General features: G+C 32.5%; 4 protein-coding genes and 1 long non-coding RNA gene across 7 annotated transcripts; 3 read left to right on the forward strand and 2 right to left on the reverse strand.

Annotated features, from left to right (window-relative positions):
• Positions 1 to 229: 229 nt before the first annotated feature.
• LOC100306093 (uncharacterized) lies at positions 230 to 3,323 on the reverse strand. Of its 2 annotated transcripts, none has more exons than XM_041007757.1 (6): positions 2,558 to 3,170; positions 2,130 to 2,261; positions 1,921 to 2,020; positions 1,347 to 1,413; positions 527 to 605; positions 230 to 445 (listed from the first exon to the last, which is right to left on the reverse strand). In XM_041007757.1, the coding sequence occupies exons 1-6, from the start codon at positions 2,576 to 2,578 to the stop codon at positions 398 to 400; spliced, it is 447 nt and encodes a 148-aa protein (XP_040863691.1). In that variant the 5' UTR covers positions 2,579 to 3,170; the 3' UTR covers positions 230 to 397.
• A 1,105-nt stretch (positions 3,324 to 4,428) lies between these two features.
• LOC100799236 (WD repeat-containing protein 43) lies at positions 4,429 to 7,417 on the forward strand. 2 transcript variants are annotated; one of them, XM_003542064.5, is made up of 6 exons: positions 4,429 to 4,581; positions 5,096 to 5,331; positions 5,432 to 5,514; positions 6,275 to 6,386; positions 6,787 to 6,861; positions 6,944 to 7,417. In XM_003542064.5, the coding sequence occupies exons 1-6, from the start codon at positions 4,503 to 4,505 to the stop codon at positions 7,106 to 7,108; spliced, it is 750 nt and encodes a 249-aa protein (XP_003542112.1). In that variant the 5' UTR covers positions 4,429 to 4,502; the 3' UTR covers positions 7,109 to 7,417. The 2 variants fall into 2 exon arrangements, with proteins under 2 accessions (XP_003542112.1, XP_006595157.1); XM_006595094.4 differs by having other exon boundaries at positions 5,108 to 5,331.
• A 209-nt stretch (positions 7,418 to 7,626) lies between these two features.
• Positions 7,627 to 8,675, reverse strand: PM30 (seed maturation protein PM30). Its single transcript, NM_001250223.2, is given in 2 exon segments — positions 7,627 to 8,205; positions 8,528 to 8,675. Coding segments are annotated over 2 exon segments (423 nt in total). The 5' UTR covers positions 8,582 to 8,675; the 3' UTR covers positions 7,627 to 7,836.
• Positions 8,676 to 10,508: 1,833 nt separating this feature from the next.
• On the forward strand, positions 10,509 to 15,412 carry LOC100781761 (lys-63-specific deubiquitinase BRCC36). The gene is made up of 9 exons (XM_003543624.5): positions 10,509 to 10,866; positions 10,990 to 11,203; positions 11,951 to 12,036; positions 12,123 to 12,338; positions 13,376 to 13,557; positions 14,193 to 14,351; positions 14,523 to 14,603; positions 14,689 to 14,743; positions 15,102 to 15,412. Exons 1-9 carry the CDS (start codon positions 10,756 to 10,758, stop codon positions 15,306 to 15,308), a joined length of 1,311 nt encoding a protein of 436 aa, XP_003543672.1. The 5' UTR covers positions 10,509 to 10,755; the 3' UTR covers positions 15,309 to 15,412.
• Positions 15,413 to 17,043: 1,631 nt separating this feature from the next.
• On the forward strand, positions 17,044 to 18,537 carry LOC121173359 (uncharacterized). Its single transcript, XR_005888058.1, has 3 exons — positions 17,044 to 17,261; positions 17,805 to 17,907; positions 18,261 to 18,537. It is a non-coding gene; the product is annotated as an uncharacterized lncRNA (long non-coding RNA).
• The last annotated feature ends 1,892 nt before the right edge of the window (positions 18,538 to 20,429 follow it).

A 20,429-nucleotide genomic window follows, 5' to 3' on the forward strand; every position in this document is an offset into this window, starting at 1 on the left:
CTTGAGGGAGATCCGTTAAAATGTTAGGAAGGAAAGTGAAGAATAAAAGGAGGATAGGACTAGAGAGAGGTACGGATCCATTGACCCAGGTGCTGCTGCCTTTGGGCATGGAGGTTCAAAATTCTGCAGTGTTTTCTGGGAGTTAGTGATGAACCCGTGGATCTGATCACTGTAACTGGGAAGCAAGGTATGCACACACAAAAAAAACATCTTATTTTATAGAAAGGAATAACTTAAAAGTACAATTTTTTATTTGCCGAATAACTTAATACCATCCAGAAAATCTAGTTCAAAGAAGTTACATAAGGACATCTTTCAGCTACAGAAACAGATTACATCAAATAAGTTTGTCTAAACTACCTCACTCTCTTTGAATTTCATCACATTACTCGTCCTTTTACTGCTTGGACGTAATATCTTTAAGCTTTTCCTTCAAATCACCCGTCTACATGATGTCAAGTATGGTCAAACAGGAGTTCAAAATAACAAGTAAAAAAATATAAAAACTCTTGAAATGGGTATTAACCTGATGCATATTAAGAACAATATCTGATCCACCGATAAACTCTCCCTTAATGAAAACTTGTGGAAATGTTGGCCAGTTACTGCAGAGAAAGAACACACGAGAGAACAGTAGGACATCACAAAAAGTATATTTGACTTTTCTGTCAATAATTAAACTTGGCAGCACCTGCACTTCTAGTACTACCATGTTTGAGAACTAATTAATATGATCCCATATACCGCTTTAAGTGCAAGGACAGGTTTTGGCTGACTAAATTCCAGAGGATTTAACATGATTGTACAAGTTCAGATGCTAAAAGACAGTGTTCAAGCGAATAAATGACTAAACCTTCACCAGATACACTGAAATCAACTGCAACAAATCCACAATTAAAGAAAAGGAAAACAGAAAGCACATTTGATCTTTAAACTATGTTGATGATCTTCAGCTCATTCACACGGGACATCCGTCCATTGGATTCCATAGCCATTAAAGGGTGTCATAACATAATTCTAATTCTAACACAATTGGAGTTTTGAAAAGCAATTTTGATTTCAAAGTTTGAACAGCAGAACAATTATTTTTAAGATTTATAATTCAAAATCTGATTCCAACTACAATTTTTGGATTTACACAATACAATGTGAAAATAATGATTTTATGTTTCATTTCATATCTGATTATTATCAGCAACAACTCTATATTATTATTTATATCCTTTGACTGGAAACTGCTCATTTACCACCACAAATGTGAATTTTGAAAAATTGTGCTCACTGTAAGAGAAATAGAGTACTCTCTTATGAAGCAAGAGTAATAAAACCAGTAAAAATGAACATACCTGAAAGCTTTTACAGCATTTTTCAGTTCAGGATCCTCCAAAATGTTTCTAGCACTTAAAGGAACATCTGCAATAGCAACATAATGATAATTGCAACTCATAAAATTGTCACATAGTAATTCAAATTTATATTTTAAAATTTAAGATAAATTTCTTTAGACCATAGGTAAATTAAAAGAAGACAAAAAAAAATCATCAATTAGAAAAACTCATTTGAAACTTAATAGCATGGTATATAATCCAAGCAAAGGTCATAATATAGGTCATCATTTTAAATTTCAGGTCAGCAGCAATGGACTACTTGTTCTTTTTGCCTCTTTCATTGTTGTCATTCAAAATTATGTCACTGCCCTGTTGGTGAAGATAAATTGAAATAGCAAGGCTGAAAAGTCTAAAATGATTCCTTCTGTCATAATTAAACAGGAGAACATGATATTACAGAAACACTGAAGCCAGTGTGATTTGAGCTGATTTTAGCAAATTAATCATCAATTCACCATAGTGTTTAATAGAATAGTTATCCTATATCAGTCCCAAGTCTACACTTAAGTTATAGGTGCACAATGTTACTTACCATATTGTTGTAACACTCTAACTGCAAGAGAACTAAATCCACACTGTGGAAAATCAGGCACACCTTTCATGTAAATCATAACAGGATTATCCTTGACATCCTGCACACATTAACCACACTGAACAACAGTTCAACTTCAAGTATATCCTTAAAGCAAGAAATAATCGATATTTTTTTCATGCATAAGATTCAATCGACATGCAATGCACCTGCTCAATAACATCAGCCAAAGAAATGTTGGAATTCTCAAGTTTATTAGCTGGCTTGAAGTCATCATGTGTGTCAGGATCATTTGATACAGTAGCAAAGTATCTCATTCCATGATAACAGGACCTAGTTAGCTGTGAAGACATTAAAGGAAGACAAATACTGTTACAAAAGGAAAACATGACCTACAACTTGAGAAACAAAAACATCTAGTCTATCAATTATAGCAGTAATTAACATAGTAAAGCAATGCAATACGTATAACCAACTTCTCAAAAATCAATGCATGTAGACGGGCATATAAATAGTAATACCAAATTGAACGCATTTAATGAAAAAATAAGATTTAAAAAACAAGTGCAAAGGCCGAAAATCTATTTGATTGAAAGACATAAAAAGAAAAAGAAAAAATAAAAAAGACCAATCTTACACAAACAAAAACTGTTCCCATATTCTCATAGTTCTATAGGACATAACAAGACATTATGTTTGGAATGATGCAAAGGCGTGGAATGAGATGAAATGGGGGGTAAGTTCCATTCTATTTTAAACAATCTAAACAATAATTGTTTAGATTGTTTAAAATAGAATGAACCTGATGGAAGGTAATCTATTCCATTCCACCAAATAATCTCCTTTTCTTCCCCTCCAAATTGGGTGGAATGAGATGAAACTAACCTATTCCATCATAAAATATACAAACAATAGAATGGTAACCTTCTTCTACTCCATTCGATTCCACCTCATTCCATTCTATTCCACTCACTATCAGATACACCAACATAACTGATTGATCTGAGAAGTGAGAAGAAAACAAAGAGATTTCTGGATTATGACACATCGGCCCCCATTTTGGCACTCCCTTAATTTCAAATTCGACTACTGAACAACCCAGATGTAGAAATTCCATCTTTAAATAGAACTCACAGGGGAAAAACGACAAAACAAAGGACACCCATAAGCGTTAAGAGCAGAAAGGATGCAACTTTATATAATTGAGACATATAGATAACACAAACAAAGTTGCAGAAGATGAAAGAGTAGGGTTTGCTTCAGTGTTACAGGGGCGGTGAAAGAACGAGCTGCAATTCCCTTGAAAAGGATGCTGGACAATGATGTTGTCATGCTTTCGATCAACTATGCAGCAGCAGCAAGCAACAACGTTTGAGAACGCAGACAAGACAACTTCAATTAGGGTTTTGGATCGATGGATTCCGAGACTAAAAGGGCATTCCAACTTACTTGGTTAAAATACCAACTTCAATTTTTTTTTATCCATATATTAAACTTGAAATGTTTACAATAGCTTAAAGCATAATGACGTCAGTAACTTAATTTATTTCACCTTAATTTTAAACAACTCGTTCAATATGTAATTTTTTTTCCTCATACCTTTAATACAAAATTGAATAACTTATAATATTAATAATTTTTTCTAATTTTAATTTTAAGTAAGTCAAAATCATATGCTAAACATTAAAATAATATTTTTTATACAACTCTTGTTATAAATACCAACTTCAATTATTTTTTATCCATGTATTAAACTTGAAATGCTTACAGTAGCTTAAAGCATGATAGTGTCAGTAACTTCATTTATTTCACCTTAATTTTAAATAACTCGTTTGATATGTAAATATTTTTTTTCTTCATATCTTTAATATAAAATTAAACAACTCATGATATTAACAATATTTTCTAATGTTAAATAAATCAAAATTATACGTTAAACATCAAAATAATATTTTCTTATACAACTCTGGATATTCTTATATAGTTATATTGCTCAACCAATTTAACTAAATATTTAATTGTGAAGTATTATGCACTAGGAGAATTTCAGTAATTTGTTAATAAAAAATTGCATTACATAACAAAATAATTTATAAAAAAACTAGTACCAACAAAATCATACCTATGTAATTGTCTTCCGGTGTTAACTTTTAATCTAAGACACATTTTATTTTTATTGCATTCCAGAATACAAAATATAACTATTGTTTTATTTTTTTCATTTCAAGGTCTATGTTTAACATTTGTCGTAAAAATAACAATAATTAGAGTATAAAGTTCTAAACAAATATTATGTACTTATATTAAGTTTACTAGTATTTTTCGTTTTATAAAATAAAATAAAATAATTAATTATATTTTTGGAACTGAACATGCAAAAAAAATTAATTAAACTAATTTTGGATTTTCAAAATTTAAAACATTTTTATTTTTATAGATACCAGGTTCACTATTCACTAATCACCGCCGCCTGTATATATAATTTTTAAAAAAACGGCGGATTTGAGCCGTAAATTGATTAAACCTTAAACCCTCGTTCTTGCCCAAATCACTCCCTTTCTGCGTTCAGAGAAGCAGTTTCCATGGAAACCAAAATAGCCAAGACAAGACAAGCAATTTCTGATCCTCATCTCCCAATCACAACAAACACGCTCGACTTTGGTAAGAATCATTCTTGTGTTCTATGTTGAGGTACCAACACTGATGTCTCGTGAGTTTGGACTAATTTAAACTAAGTAACTTGCATTTAAAAAAAAAAAAAAAAAACTTCTCTTTACTCAGGTGTAGGTATAATTTTTGTGACAAATAACAAATTGATAAACTGACAATAGTTAGTACAAGCTTTTTCTATTCATATCTGAAATTTCCTTCTAATATATGAGGAAATCAATTCCTGAAAGTTAGAATCTGTATTCCTGTAGAATTCTTGCTCAAGATGACAAATCTAATTCATAGTTATTTGATGCTGCACCTGCCGTGCTTTTTTTTTTTTTATCCCTTCACGGTTTGCATATCTATTAGCCTTGCTACTGGATAAACTATTTTACTTGAAAATCTTTTCAATGTTAAAGCATGTAAAGATTTACTGTTTGGGTAGACGAATTGAGTCCTATCATTATTCTGAGAAGTATTTTTTTTATATTTCTTCTTATACTGGAATCTGATGTGGATCAAGGCGAGGTTGCAGTTGGAATCCTTCATGATGTTGATTCAAGTGAGCCAACTATGGGAGAGAAACTTGCTGCTCTCAGTTTTCCAGATGAGAACAAATTCAGGAGTGATAAAGAGCAAGATTCTTCTGCCCCAACTAAGCCTCCAAGTGCGGACTCTGTACATGTTTTGCTTAGGCAAGCATTAAATGCTGATGATCGCACCCTTCTGCTAGATTGCTTGTATACGCAGGATGAGAAGGTTCTTATTTTACTTCCCTAGAATGAGAAGTTACCTACTTTTCCAGTTTTTTATATGATGTGCATGGTGACTGACGTAGCTCCTTTAATCCTTTTTGCAGGTTATTACAAAGTCAATTGCACAGTTGAACTCACCAAATGTCCTCAAATTCCTACACTCTCTCATATCCATTACCGAGTCTAGGTAACACATCACTGTGATAAATGGAACATTTATGTTTAATAAGCATAGTAGTTTTCTTGTTAAACTTTTAACTTATTTGTTTCAAGTCTGAATGGATACAGTTATGTTACTGCATGATACGCCATTTCTAGAATTTAAATTTTCAAGAAGCTATTTGACGAGGATGATTTGGGACTTCTCTTGGGATATGGACTGTATGCTATACTTGTAGTACCAACACTGGAGGGGTTGTTTTTTTGGGTGGGGGGAGGGTGGGAGTAGATGTAGGATAAAAACTGTAACACTCAAGTGATATTGGTGGAGAACTCGTTGGCTCAGAGATCTTGAATGCACCCTAAAGAAGGATGGTTTTCTGTAAACAATCAGGAGGACATTTGAAGAAAACTTTTAGTATTTGGTGAAAATCAGTCACCTCTTACTACCTTTGGAAACCCTTTTATTTTATATACGACCTAATCCCTGATTTAAAATAAATCCTACCTATCAACTGTAATTCAAATAAAAATAGAGTGGGAGATAAAAAAAGAGAGCAAGGCTACTAAAGTACCCTGCTAGGCTGCTACAGTATCATCAAGCTCAACATTTCCTATATACAGATTCTTGAACAGAAACCTAATATTTAATAGTAATTTGTAATTAGAATTTATTTTCTTTGTCCTGCATCAAAAAAATTTCTGACATTAAAATAAATTTTTAGATGTCAGATTCTGCACCAACTCCTGATGCATTATATATAAGCTATTTTCTCTTGCTATTATAGGGGTGCAATTTTGGCATGTGCTCTTCCATGGCTTAAGTGTCTTGTTCTACATCATGCAAGTGTGATAATGTCCCAGGAATCTTCATTACATGTTTTAAACTCATTGTATCAGGTGGGAGCTGTTATATTGTCATTATTTATGATGTACTCGACAAGCTTTCTCTATATTATTTGTTCAACCTGTGCTTTCCAAGTTATAAGATATATCATAATATCATATACGTATTTCATTTCATATCTTCTGGGAAGGAATTTTATCATCAATTTAACTGAAAAAAAAAAAATTGAACTTGTGCGTGGATATGCTATAATGTGGCAAGACATCTTCTTAAGTAATTTAATAATGAACAATTTCACATGCTATAATTTGGAACTTATGCGTGGATATCATATTTTGATGACTACAAGTGCACCTTAGGTAGGCTTCATATGGTTGAGTGAACCGTGAATATTAAGACTTGCTTTTTTTGCACCCATTTTCCTTTAATTGAATCTGTTGTTTTGTTGTGTAGCTGATTGAATCAAGAGTTTCGAGTTTTGAATCTGCGGTTCATTTGTCAAGTTGCTTAGACATTCATTACACAAGGGTAAGTTTTTCCCCCGTTTAAACGTGTTAGAAGTATTTGGGATTCACTTATTCATGGTTAGTATCTTTTGAACAATGAACAGGTTGTTGATGAAGTAGTAGATGATGATGTTCTAACAGTGCCAGTTATCTATGAGGATGATAGTTCAGAAGAATCTGAGGAATTGGAAACTGATGAAGATGACAATGATGAAGCATTTGAAGGATTCAGTGATATCGAAGATATTAACGATATGATGAGTGAGTGATCGTGTGCGCTCGTTTTTTTCTGAGAACATTAGCTGTGGTACTTGTGATTGGGTTTGCACTTTGCACAAAATGATGTTTTGTTGTATAACCAAAGGAAGTGTCTTGAAGCACGGTGAAGAGGCCGAGGACTGTTTGCGCTTATTTGCACACTCATTTCGTCCCCCAACCAAACCACAGTTTTGCATTGTATTGCACTGACAGCAGACAATCATTTATGGGAGTTCTAATTTTTTTTAAAACCAATGAGATGTATTGGTTTTTTTTAGAGTTTAATTTTAATATATGGATAATGTAAAAGTTTTTACAAAGAAAAATCATTGAGAAGTATTAGAAACTACTTTTAAAGTTTAATTAATATGACCTTTAAAGCTTACGGTCAGTATTTCAATTAAATTCATACTTTATGTAATACTAGTAGTTGATATCATAAAATAGACAATTCCATCTGTAGTGTATAACTACACTGATTTTAGTTTACCATTCGTGAGACACAAAAAGTGTAATGCACCTAAAAAGTAACACAAACCGAAGCTATAGCATTAATTAGAACATAGTTGACATTAATTCAAGGCTATATATAGCATTGAACATACATGAAAGTAGCTAGAGAGAATAGAAACTGCGGATAATAGTACACTCCTTAGGTAGGAGTGTAGGGAATAGCAGCTTATTTAAAAAGCCATGCTGCGTAAACCACTACTACAAGAAAGCACTTCAAATTATAGTATTAGTAATTTCTGCGGTTGTCTTGATCATGCTCGCCCAAGCCAAGGGTTTGCTTCACAGCCTCTGTAGCACCTTGGGCTGCGCCCTTCACCTTCTCCCCTGTCTGCTGCAGGAACCCTTGGGTGTTGTCCTTCCCTGACTGGGCCGATTCCTTCGTGGACTGGCCCATCTCTGAGGTCTTTTGTTGAGCAGCTCCTGTATTCTGTTGGGTCTTCTCCTTTGCCGCTTGGGAAGTGTCGCAAGTCTTGTCCTTGGCAGCTTGGGCTGTTTGTTGGGTCTTCTCCTTTGCAGCTTGGGCCATTTCCTGGGTCTTCTCCTTTGCAGCTTGAGCCTTCTCTCCAATATTGCCCATCGTCTGGTTCGTCTTTTCCTAAAACATAAGGAAGGTTACTCATTTTCTTTATGTAATTTGAAAAAAAAAACGTAAGACTTTAATGGTGATGATTTTATATATAGTCATTTTTCTCAAAAAGTTATTATACGGGCTAATTAATCTTGCTTTCAGTTAGAACTTTCTCATACACCTCATATTAATCGTCTTATTATCTTTTATTCAAAGATAAAACATGTTTTCTAACATTTATCATGCAACCTCAGTTTCATTATCTCTTTTTGGCTGAAAAAAAAAAAAAGAATGAAACATTGAGGTTTGCATGAAAAGAAAAATAGATGTGACTGTGATTGATTGTTACCTCAGTTCGGCCCTTAGTTTGACCAGCTTCATAGCTTTGCCTATGGGATGCCATCTTTTCTTCAAAGGGAATCTCAACTCTTCTTTTTTTCTTTTCTTGTTGGTATCTCTCTTATCAGCTATCGCTAGTATTGCAAACACCTGTGACTAAGTTTGAGTTGCATTCTACGTATTTATGGCGTTTCATGGCATGTGTAGTATTAGCACGTGTCCAACTTTAAGACACGTGTAAGGCACGTGCCGCTCTTAAAATGCAGTGCCGCTTACAAGATTTCGATGGAGGGAATCAGCCTGTGGAATTTCGACACGTTATCTACTTTAACATTATTTTTCAATTAACTAAATAATAGTTGTGATGTGAAATAAACAGAAGGAAGAAGGATAGATAACAACAAATTAAGAGAGAAAAGAAATATGACAGATAATTAATATGATAAAAAAATAATAGTAAAAAAAAAGAAGAGATGCTTGCTGATAGACAATTATTAATATATTTGTGTAATTGTGTTTTTTTTTTTTCTTTCTTTCGTGTCGGCCATATATTATATTTTGATCACGTGCTTGCGAATACTATCATGGAAAAAAAAAAAAAACCTAACTGATAGTGATACTATAATTGAACTTTTACAGTAGACATTCTGAAGACTGCAAGGTTGAAACTTGAAACACACTAGACCTATTACAGACTTTGACCATATATACAAACAAAAAAGAGAGTTAGAATTAGGGTGCGAAAATGTTTCATTCCATGATAAATTTAAAGAGTACTCTAAGAAAGAAAGCACCATATAGCATTTCTTTTACTAGAGATTACATATATTTTTTATTGGACACGGTCTTATCTAAATTGAATAAAGAACAAGATTGTATTTTTTTTTATTAGTACTCTAAGAATAGAAAGCGTGTTCTATTCTTGAAGTTGAATTGTGGATAATCTTTAATCGGTTTACATTTGCCTTTTGAGAAGAGGTTTTTGAAAAATTAATGTGTATTTTTATGCAATTATTTTATTGTTCAAATTTGTTGCATCCTTAGTTGCATTCATAATATTTATAAAGTGGCCGGGATGGGATGACCATGTTGTTTGGATGCATGTTTTCCGGGAAACAAATTAAGCTGTTGATGCTTTTAACTTTACCTCCAAGATCAAAGAAGGGTTTTTATGTTGCTTTAGATTTTATTCTTAATGCCTTAAGGGTAAACATTGCTTGTATTTGTTTTCCTAAAGGTTTCTAGTCTTGCTTTTGTTATGTATTTCACTAAAAAGATAAAAAGATAAGAAGTAAGATTTCTATAATTTTGTATTTTTTATAACTAGAAAGCTATTTAATTTTTTTTATTTGATATCCTATCCGCCTGTTTTTTTGAGTGGAGTGGTACTTCTGGTTACAACTTTATATGCTTAATCCATATCAATTTTTTTATATAATTTTGTAATTTAAATTTCAGACATAATAAAAATTACTATTTGAAAAGACATGTTAGAGAATATATTACAACATTATCTTTAATTATATATGTATGTATAACCTGATGACATGAAAAAGGTTAACTTGAGTGCGACCTTTTTAAAAAAATAAAAAAATATATTTATCTTTCTTTAGGTAGTGATATTACCAAAAATGATCATTTACTATAACAATGTGATTGATAGAGAGAAGTTTTGAGTTTCTTAGAAGTTGAGTTGAGAATTTAATTTTTCATATTTGATATTTTGTTTTTGTAACAAGTTTTTTACAAAAAAAATTCCATGAAATAAGTAAAAATGTTATTTTTCCATATTTAATGTTTTACCATAATAAAAAATTTATATTACTTTTATTAATATGATAAATAAATAATTAATAAAAACGTCATGTAACTTTTTAATTCTTAAAAATTTATCTAAATATTTCTAATAATAATTAGAGAATTCATGGTTCCAAAAATGATTGAAAAAACTTTTCGCTTGACAAACTCTCACTTGAAAAAAACAGTGAGAAATGAAAATGATTGATATTAGCCTCCAAATAGGAATTAAGATCTAGGTTAGGGTAGTAGTAGGGATTAAATATAGAGAAAAAATAGGATTAATTGAATTGCCAAGAAGAGTAACTCAGCTCAACTCAAGTGTTTGTTATTGTTTATCGAGTTGAGGCTCAGGACCCGACGAACGACGGAGAAACAGAGATTAATCGGGGAAGGGTTTAGGGTTTGTGAGTGGAAAAATCGAATCGAATCGAATTGAGAATGTCTCTGACGAGCGTGAAAATGTCGGAGGAAGTGTGGTTGAGCTGCGTGACTCATGCATTGTCCACTGAGACCGAAGAGATTATGGGCCTTCTTCTTGGGGACATCCAGGTAACCTGACATTTTTTTCTTATCAATTCAATTCAGCAAATACACACAGTAACAGTAGTTAGTTAGTGAGTGAGCGTAATTGAATAATGGTTGTGTGGGGATGTATCCATGGATTGGATTCAGCATTCGAAAAACGGGAGCGTGACTGCATTGATATGGGGGGCGTCTCCTCAGACTCGGTCTGATCGGCGAAAGGATCGAGTGGAAACCAACCCTGAACAGTTGGCTGCTGCTTCTGCCTTGGCTGATAGAATGACCACATCCACTGGAAGAACAACCAGAGTCATTGGTTGGTACCATTCACACCCTCACATTACAGTTCTCCCTTCCCATGTTGGTAAGTTACTTTAACCCCACACACTTGTTGTTAACTTGTTCATACTGTGCAAATGTAAGGGGTCAAGTGTGGTTTTATTAAGTACTTTATAGCTTAGCGAGGGAATTTCTAGCATGGCCGGAACACCTTTGATGCAATGCAGTTTTTAGCCTTTGAGAAGAAAAAGAAACAGTATATTTGATGTTTGCTATTCTAAATTTTGCTTTCCGAATTGTGCTCCAACTTAACCCCAAATGAAGGCATTTGTGTGTGGCTGATCATATGGATCAAAGATGTTGCTAGAGAAGATTGTCCGGTTTCCAGAAATTAGGTTGAAAAGCTTTCTGTTAGGCTTGATATTTTATATTTAAGAAAGTATATTGTCATTTATCACTATACATAAGCTTTTGATATTTGGTTCTAAACTTCTAATTGAACCTACTCTCCCTATAAGAAGACAAAATCATTAATTTTGGATCTATCTCCATGCATGTAGCACATCGAAAATTTCTGACACTAGGCATGCTATAGAGTAGGGACTTGGGAGTTGGAGGGGCACAACAAAGATATTTTTGAATCATCATGTATTATTTCTTTTTTGTCCAATACAATACTCCCTACCCAGTATTTTTTTACTGGTACTTTTGTTTCTTCTTTTGCTTTTATATGTTCTTTCATGTTACTTCTTAATGCCATTTTAAAAAATTGCATATTTTTTTATTCAAATCAGATAAACAATATATAACAAACATATTTACTATTTGGTAGATGTGCGGACTCAGGCAATGTATCAACTTCTTGATTCTGGATTTATTGGGTTGATTTTTTCCTGTTACAGTGAAGATGTAAACAAGGTTTGTGTTGAATGCATGATCAAAATATTTTTTTATTTCTAGATTTTCATTAAGTTTAAAATAAAATAACCTTGGACCGTATTCAGGTAGGAAGAATTCAAGTAATTGCTTTCCAGTCATCTGATGGGAAGCATAATCACATGTCAAGACCTGTACCTCTATCTCCTGTAAATAGAAGCCCTGTTATTGATATTGATTCATCACCAAGTTCCTCAGAGAATGTATCAACAAGACCTGGTTACTTCAAAGCAGAGAATGCTGAGCAGGACACTGGCGATTCAAGAAGTGTTGTTGTCAGTAAGGTATAATTCATCTTATCTCAATTTGATTTTAAATTTGGTATGTTGTGCTATGTGGTTTGGGCAAATAATAGACAATGGTATTTAGAATGTAGAATATGCTTGAATGCAGAATTAAAAAACATGATGCTGCTTATAGAAATTGTAAGAGGGATGTTTCTTTGTTAAAATACAGTTGTGTTTGTTTTCTGCTTTTCTTTCTTAAATTTTAAACAAATCTCTAAGATGACTTTGCAGAGTGTCTTTTTATTATTAAAATACTGACATGACAGATTTTTTTTAGTGTCCACTTCCAGTGGTGGTGTTATGGTGTAAATATAGCATGGCAAAGTTTTCAGTTCAAGATACTTGAATTAACAAGCTTTAGAATCCCAACTTCTTTTCTAAATATGAAAGGCAGAAATTGGGATCTCAGTTTCGAACACTCAATCCAATTTCTTGTATTAGAATAGTAATTCTGCATTTTTCTGTATGGGAAACTGCATGATGGCTGCTATTCATAGAAATAACTTTGGCAGTTGTGTATTAGGATTACATCTAATAATAGTAGGGTGTGTAATTAAGCAAGTGTGTTGTTATTTGCAGTTTGTGAGCAGAGAATTCTGTAGGAGACTTTGTGTCTTTGGGAAACTGCATGATGGCTGCTATTCAATATTGTATTTGACTAGTTTAACAATTGGTGTTTTATCATAGAACCACTCCCTTGGCATGCGTTCAATCTGCATTTTTTATCTGAAAAATGTTTTACTTGAAGGTAATGCAATTCTTTCCAATTACAACACTGGCTTTTGTGTACCTTTTTGTTGATATGGCGAGATGAGGGTATAAGATGAAACACAAACTAAAAATTAACAACTAACATTTGCCGATAAAAAAAAAAAGATGAAACACAAACACTCCAGGTTCATCATATGGGAAATGAATTCAGTCCCTTGAGGCTGTTCTATCAATAAAACTATAGGTTTTTTTCTGTACATGATAAAAATACTGCATTTTGTTTTTTTTTTACATATATTTATGCAATTATATATTTTGGCTAGGATGGGGGGAGATCAGACTTGGGGAATTTCTTCGCTAATGCTGATGCCAACTATCTAGGGAGAGATAAAAGTGGAGGAAACTACCATCCCAACAATTCTGACACCAACATAGTTGATGTTGATGCCATGGATATGTCAGAAAGTATGCAGGAGGCTATGCATCGTTCCAATTTGGACATGAGGTATAGAATATTGATGATTATGTAATTGACCACTAAGATCTTTATCATTTATCAACCGATAGTTTTGGCCTATTTTTGGTATTTGGATTCCATCATGTCCCATTGAAAGTTGAAACATAAGGGATATGTTGACTTCCGTTTCATATCTAAAGCCTCAAATCGAAGGTGACTTGATAAGGGTCTGGATAGCTGCTAGGTACTTTCCAATGAAGACAAACAGGAAGATTAAAGGGAAGACCACAGTATCCATCTATGTCCTGAACAATAGTTGGCTTCTGTTTGAACATAAATTTTAGCCTGTCTTGAAAACATCCCCCCTAATGCTTCTCGGGGATGATTTCCCTTTGGTTATCTAAAGCTTTCCTTGACACATTTGTGCCAAGTGTGTATGACAGGCCTTTAATAACACAGGAGATGGGAATAGGCATTCTGTGGATGCTTCTCAATGTTCGTTGGTTAAAGTTCAAATGATAAATGGAACTATAACTGTAGAGCAACTCTTTAATATTAACAATAGCACAATTTTCTGTCTACTCTGTATTATGATTTATCAGGTCAACCATGTTTAATCATTTGAGGTTGACAAGATACTTTCTCTCAATATTGGGTTTTAAAATGGCTTTTATTGTTTGCAGTGGTGCAGAGTTCGTAAGAAAAGAAATTCCCCTATATGTTTTGCCAGCCTTGTCTTTAATCAACATTGATTCGCCACTATCATCATACACTGATCTGCAACATGTACTATTTGAAGAGGAGCGAAATGCATATAATCAAGCCATCTTACAAAATAAGAGGTGATAATTTGATAAACTATATGGTCATTCTTAATACTCCAATGAGCTTTCTATGAAAGCATTTTCTTTGGGGGGGTGAGATGGAAGCACTTTATTTGCTTTAGTTATACATGTGTCATCCTTTTTGTACTGTCTCTAATTTCCCATGTGCCATTCGTTTATACTTTGCAGGGATGGGAAAGTGCATCCACTGACTTTCATACACCACACTTCAACTTATCAGGCTTCCTTGTGCAAGTTGATTGAATATTGGTCAGAGCAAAATGTCCATTATTTGTTCCTCCTTATTTTCTTTGTTACCTTTCTAATAACCATTTACTACTTTCTGACCTTGCAGTTTAAGTCCTGCTATAAATGCACTTCAAGATCGACTGAGAGAGAATGAAATTCGGGTATTTATAAACTTTTATAGTTGCATCATGATAGTTTTTCATTAACCATATTACCACTTCTAAAAGTTTAGGGAATTTTTTTATGTATTTCAAATCCTTTTTCCTCGATCCTCTGTGAAATTCAACCATTTTTTACTTTTTATTTACAGAATGCCCTAATTTGGATTGACAACTAACTTGCCCCATCTGTTTTAGTATGTACTGTGTAGATTTAGATTTAATTTCTCCATAACCATGCTCAGTAGTTATTTGATGATCCAGTAAATTCGAGATTTCCATGTCCACCAGGACTATATAAGCTTTGTTGAGTCATTCTAAAGTCTAAACATGTGTTGCACTTGTGTTTTTGATATAACAGTTAGCAGTTCTGAGGGAAGAAGCCAAAAGTCTGGAAGCTGAGGCATATAGAGGGAGTGAAGCAAGTGTAGGAACTCCACGTCGAGTTGCATCTCCTGTACATCGAGGAGGTTCCTCTCCTGGTCTGAGAAACTTGCATGACTCACCTGAATCACTCGGCTCTAGGAATGTAGCTAGTCCTGGTAGCAGGAGCAGAAAAGGATATTAAAGTGACACCCTCTTTGGGAGTAATGCTCCAAACAATATAAACGATGATGGTTTACAATGGTTTTGCTAAAATGGAATGTTTAATATATAGAATGTACATGGAAATGGTATTGCCTGAGCAAAGTTTGCTAGTTGAAAATGATGCTAAATGAAGTATCCTGCTAGTAAGACTCTAATAGTGTAGAAACGGTGGTTTGGTGAGTTCATTCACTTGGAAGAACTCATTGAATTATCAAATGACATGCATGGTTGGATTAGAAGTATGTTAAATAGCCCCGATCCCATGCTAATGAAATTAAAGCAGGGTTAGATGATGAGGGGAGGAAAAAAAAAATTTACACAGAAATACAGAATCCTATACTGTCGCAATTGTTGCTGCTATTTTCAACGTGGAAAAGGATTTTGGTAAAAAAGAAAAGAAAAGATTAATGACTTGTGATTTGGTTAAGCATAGCCATACGATGAAAAGGAACAATGAAATAATGATAAATACAAATTAACTTTTCATGATCCTTCCTCAGCTTTAGCTGGATAGTATTTGATGTTGTAACTGGGGCTTGCTTATCCCGACAACACTTTTCAGTATTCCCTTTTTGTCGTAATTTCTGTTTCATCGGCATTTTCTTATTTTATTTTTTTATCTCTACATGAATTTTGTGGGTAGGACAGCAAATTGAATTCGTTACATTTAACCAAATGCTATCTATGGTCAAAGGACCTTTCTAGGATTCGTGGTCTATTATATCGATAAAGATTTTTTTATTTTTAAATGAAGATCGATAAAGATATTGGACATTGTCAGTTGTGTTTTTCCAATTTATATGAAAAAGTGTTGAAATAATAATATAAAACGATTAATAGTATATCCATGACCATATGAATCTCATGCTGATCTCTAAAAAAAAAATGAATGGCATACTCGTACCTATGATTAGTAGTTGGTTAGTTGACTTTGACTCTCAAGTTGGTAGAGACTAAGTGTTTGTTTTAGTCGTCTGCTGCACTTGTCAACATAGTTCTTAAATTGGGACTAGATTAGCCAATTTCACTAGTGAATTTAGTTATTTAATTTATACGATAACAAATTAAATTGATTAATGGTTATGTTCTAGAATTAATATAACACAAATTCCAAGATTTGGAAATCTGAGTTGCCTTTCCATCGTGAAAGAGCATGCTTAAAATTAAAGTGCTCCTGTGCTCGAACCATGGCGTATAGAAGTGTGCCTTTAACTTTAAGGCTTTAAGCTTCTCGGTTCATTTCATACTAGATCTTTCCCTTGCCTCTTTCCGATTATGGAGTAAAAAGAACAAATGTTTATAATGTACTTTGCATTACATCAAGTACCATACAATGAAATCTTGAAAGAAAATGAAGTTAAGCCCACTGCATGCCTAAATATATGTTCAAATGTCAAAATTCAATGTATCATATCCATGATTTTCTTTTCCTTTACCTCTTCCTCTTTTGGAATTCATTTATCAAAAAGTACTGCGCGCCCTCTGTTTATTCTCTTTTTCTGTGGTCCCTCATCATCAGCTTCTGCTTCTCTAACACTTTTTCTGTTGGTCTTTCTAATTTTAAATTATAACTTGTTTCTTATAAATAGGAAGAAGGTATTATTAATTATTCCCCGGTTAAATCATGCAAGAAATGCAGCAATGCTTTAAATCTTTATTAATATATATAGTTGCTTCATAAGGCTTTTGTAATGGAAACTAATTAGTAATTAATGTGCATGCGGAGAGAAGAAATGATGAGAAGGGCGGGAGACTGGAAGTTCAGGTAATGTCAGCACCTCAACTTTCAGAGCCGCGAGTGTTGCCAAAGATGCGGAGAGAGGGACGACTTTGCTAGCCGTTCAAGCTGCTTCAAGTGTGGTGCTTTCAAAGCTGATAGAAATTTAGGAACAAATGATGCACAATTATTATAGCAGACCTGCATGGAAATCAGGTGACTCACTCATAATAATAGATACTTGCCAAAGTTTTCTTTTTTTATGAAAAATTTTAAGTGAGTTGAATTTTGACAACTCATCACGACTAAAATAAGCCGAAAGCCTCAAGGTGTAAATCATAGAAGTAATTATAAACTATCCACTCATCAATAATAAGATTCAAACTCACAGATGTGAGTAGTAGTGTTCTTACCAACTAAACCAACTTTAATTCGCTATATATCAACATCTTTTGAGGGAACAATTTGTGCTTTTAGTTTGGCTACTGTTTTTGAAGATTGTGATGAGTTGCAAAAGGCAACATTGGTATTAGAGGCGTGCAATATGATGTTTGTTGGGTTCGACCTTCCTTTACTGCCTTTAGGAGTTGCATAATTTGAAAACTTTCTGTCCCTACTTTGCACCCTTTATACTAGTCATAATTAAGAATAAGATTCTTACTTTGCTCAAATAGGTACAACTAAAACAGTGCTAGTCTTTCTATGCGTTTCTTGACATGAACAAAACATTATTTTTTTTTTGTCTTACACTTTCTGCAGATCGGGATGCAATGAACACAACTTTGCTAGCTGAGAGGAATGTTTCAAATGCTATGGCTCCAAGGGACTCGCACTAGCTAGAAATGAGATTATCCAATTTGGGGTATATATTCACCATTTATTAGCAGTTACAATTTCTGCTTCTGAATCTGAAGCATAAAATTATTGGCATATTACCACGCATGTTCCTTTAATTACAGCTTTACAAGAATTAGAGAATTTAATTGGTTATATTAAATTTGTAATTAATTTATATATATTTTTTCTTTAAATTATTGATAAAACTATTGATATTTAATTTTTAAATTTTCTTTAAGTTATTTTTTGGCTTGAGCAATCAATATTGAAGACAATTTAGAGGGATTATATATGTATCAAAACAATTTTTTTAAAAGGTTCTATATAAAGAATTAGAGGCATACTAATAAAAATATTCATGGTTTAATTTTGTTTTAGGGATCCTAGCCAAGGAGAGACAAGAGATTCTGCAAGATTTCTTACAGCTTCTTCTGGATGTAAAAGTCATTTTGAATTCTACATATAAAACAGTGGTTTCAATGTCATGTTACAATAAGAAGCTGCATCCCTTGCACTTTCTGTGATTTACCACACGAATCATCAATGTTGTTTTGTAGTCTAAATTACTTAATTAGTTTCTGATTGGTATTCGGATTATAGACTTCATTTATTGTATGGTGCATGGTTTTCTTAAATGAAGATGACTCTTAATTTCTGATTAGATAAACTAATAGTACTACTTCCCTGAATGCATGTAAGTAGGTGTGAGTGATGGAACAATCTTCATACTTCATTTGACCGTAATGGAATGTTAGAATAATACTAGGAAACCCAAATATTTGGCAGGCTGAACAGTAACATTATTAAATTCAAGTTTTAGACTAGACCTGTTAAAACGGACCAGTCGAACCCACGTGGATCCATAACGGATTAAGTTAAAAGTGAGTTAGTCCAGCTCGGCCCACTTTTGTGTGGGCTAACAAAATGTTCGTCCGACCCGACCCATCACGGATTGGTGGGTTATGCGGGCTGACCCACTTTTTTATCTTTTTTTTTGTAAAAAAAAAAAAAATTATTCCAAACAACTTAAAATAAAATTCAATATAAAAACCAAACTAAATCAAATCCAAACATTCAATATTAAAGTGATTGAAGTCTACAAAATAAACATTCAACAGTGAGATAATTAAAATTTAAATATCATGAAAAATAAACTTCTAAACTATTGAAATTAAACAGTAGACTCATGGACTGTGAAATTCAGAGCAACTTTCTCTTCTTTCTCAACATCACCATTAATTTCATCTACAAAAACAAACAAAAATAAACAATATCATTAATAAGTCAAATAAATAAAACAACACACATTATTGTTATGATTATTTTAAGAACAATTATTGTTATGCTTTTACCCATTACTTCATGTTGATTATGTGAGTGATAAATTATATAAATGTGAAATTTACTCACATTATTGTTATGATTATTTTAAGAACAATTATTGTGATTATATGCTATAAAACTATACTCATATCTTCGATGATTTCAAAGTTAAGTTAATTATTTTATATTTTACTCTTTTTACTTATTTAAATATTAATAAATATGAAATATACATGTTATAAGAAAATATATGATAAGTTATTTTAATAAATCATAATATTTGATATATTGTATTTTATGATGATAACCCCATGAAAAGATGATCATCAATATGTTTAATTTTGAAAGATATTCATAATACTTATAAATTTCATTTATAATGAATTATTTATAATAAATTATAAAATAATAAAAAATTTATTTTATAATGCAAAAGTTTAATGAAATTAAATTTAAATAAATATAAATTTATATTTACTATTTTCTTTTTAATTTATACACATAAAGAGCAAATCATGAAAATTTTCAATAGACTTAAACATGTTTGAAGATAATACCTGCTTAATTAAAAATATAATTAATTTTTTTACTCAATTTTAATGTAATTATATTTAATATGATACTAAATATTTAGAAAAAAGATAAATTTATTGATATATATATATATATATATATATATATATATTAAATAATATTAAATACCAACAAAATATTAAGAAATTATATTTTTAAGAAATTAAGAAAGGTGCAGGCTTTGCGTAGTTGCCTTGCGGACCATTAGCATAACAATTGCTAATTCAATTGAGTTTGTTTGGGCTTGTTCTATTAGTGAATGTGAATTGCCACTTGAATTGTTAGTTATAAAATAAAAATTTAATTTCTTAATAATTATAAATTTATAATAATAATAAAATAAAATAATATATTATTTAAATTTGTTGGGTTGACAGACTGACCCACCAACCCACGGGTTGAGCCCACCTAACCCACGGGCTAAATGGACGGGCTGAAAAGTTGCTTTGCTCAATTTTTTTTGAGCTCGATCCACCTCTTTTGAGCTCGATCCACCTCTGTCCCGCAGTGGGCCCACGGGACAGAACCCATTTTAATGTCTCTATTTTAGACTCACCAATAAAAAAAATATTTATCATTAACTTTTATAAAGTAAAAGTTAACAAAAAGCTTAACATCTACCTTATTTGAAGTAAAAGAATTTCTTTCAGT

This window comes from Glycine max, chromosome 13, assembly GCF_000004515.6.
Source record: "Glycine max cultivar Williams 82 chromosome 13, Glycine_max_v4.0, whole genome shotgun sequence".
Taxonomy (NCBI): Eukaryota; Viridiplantae; Streptophyta; class Magnoliopsida; order Fabales; family Fabaceae; genus Glycine; species Glycine max.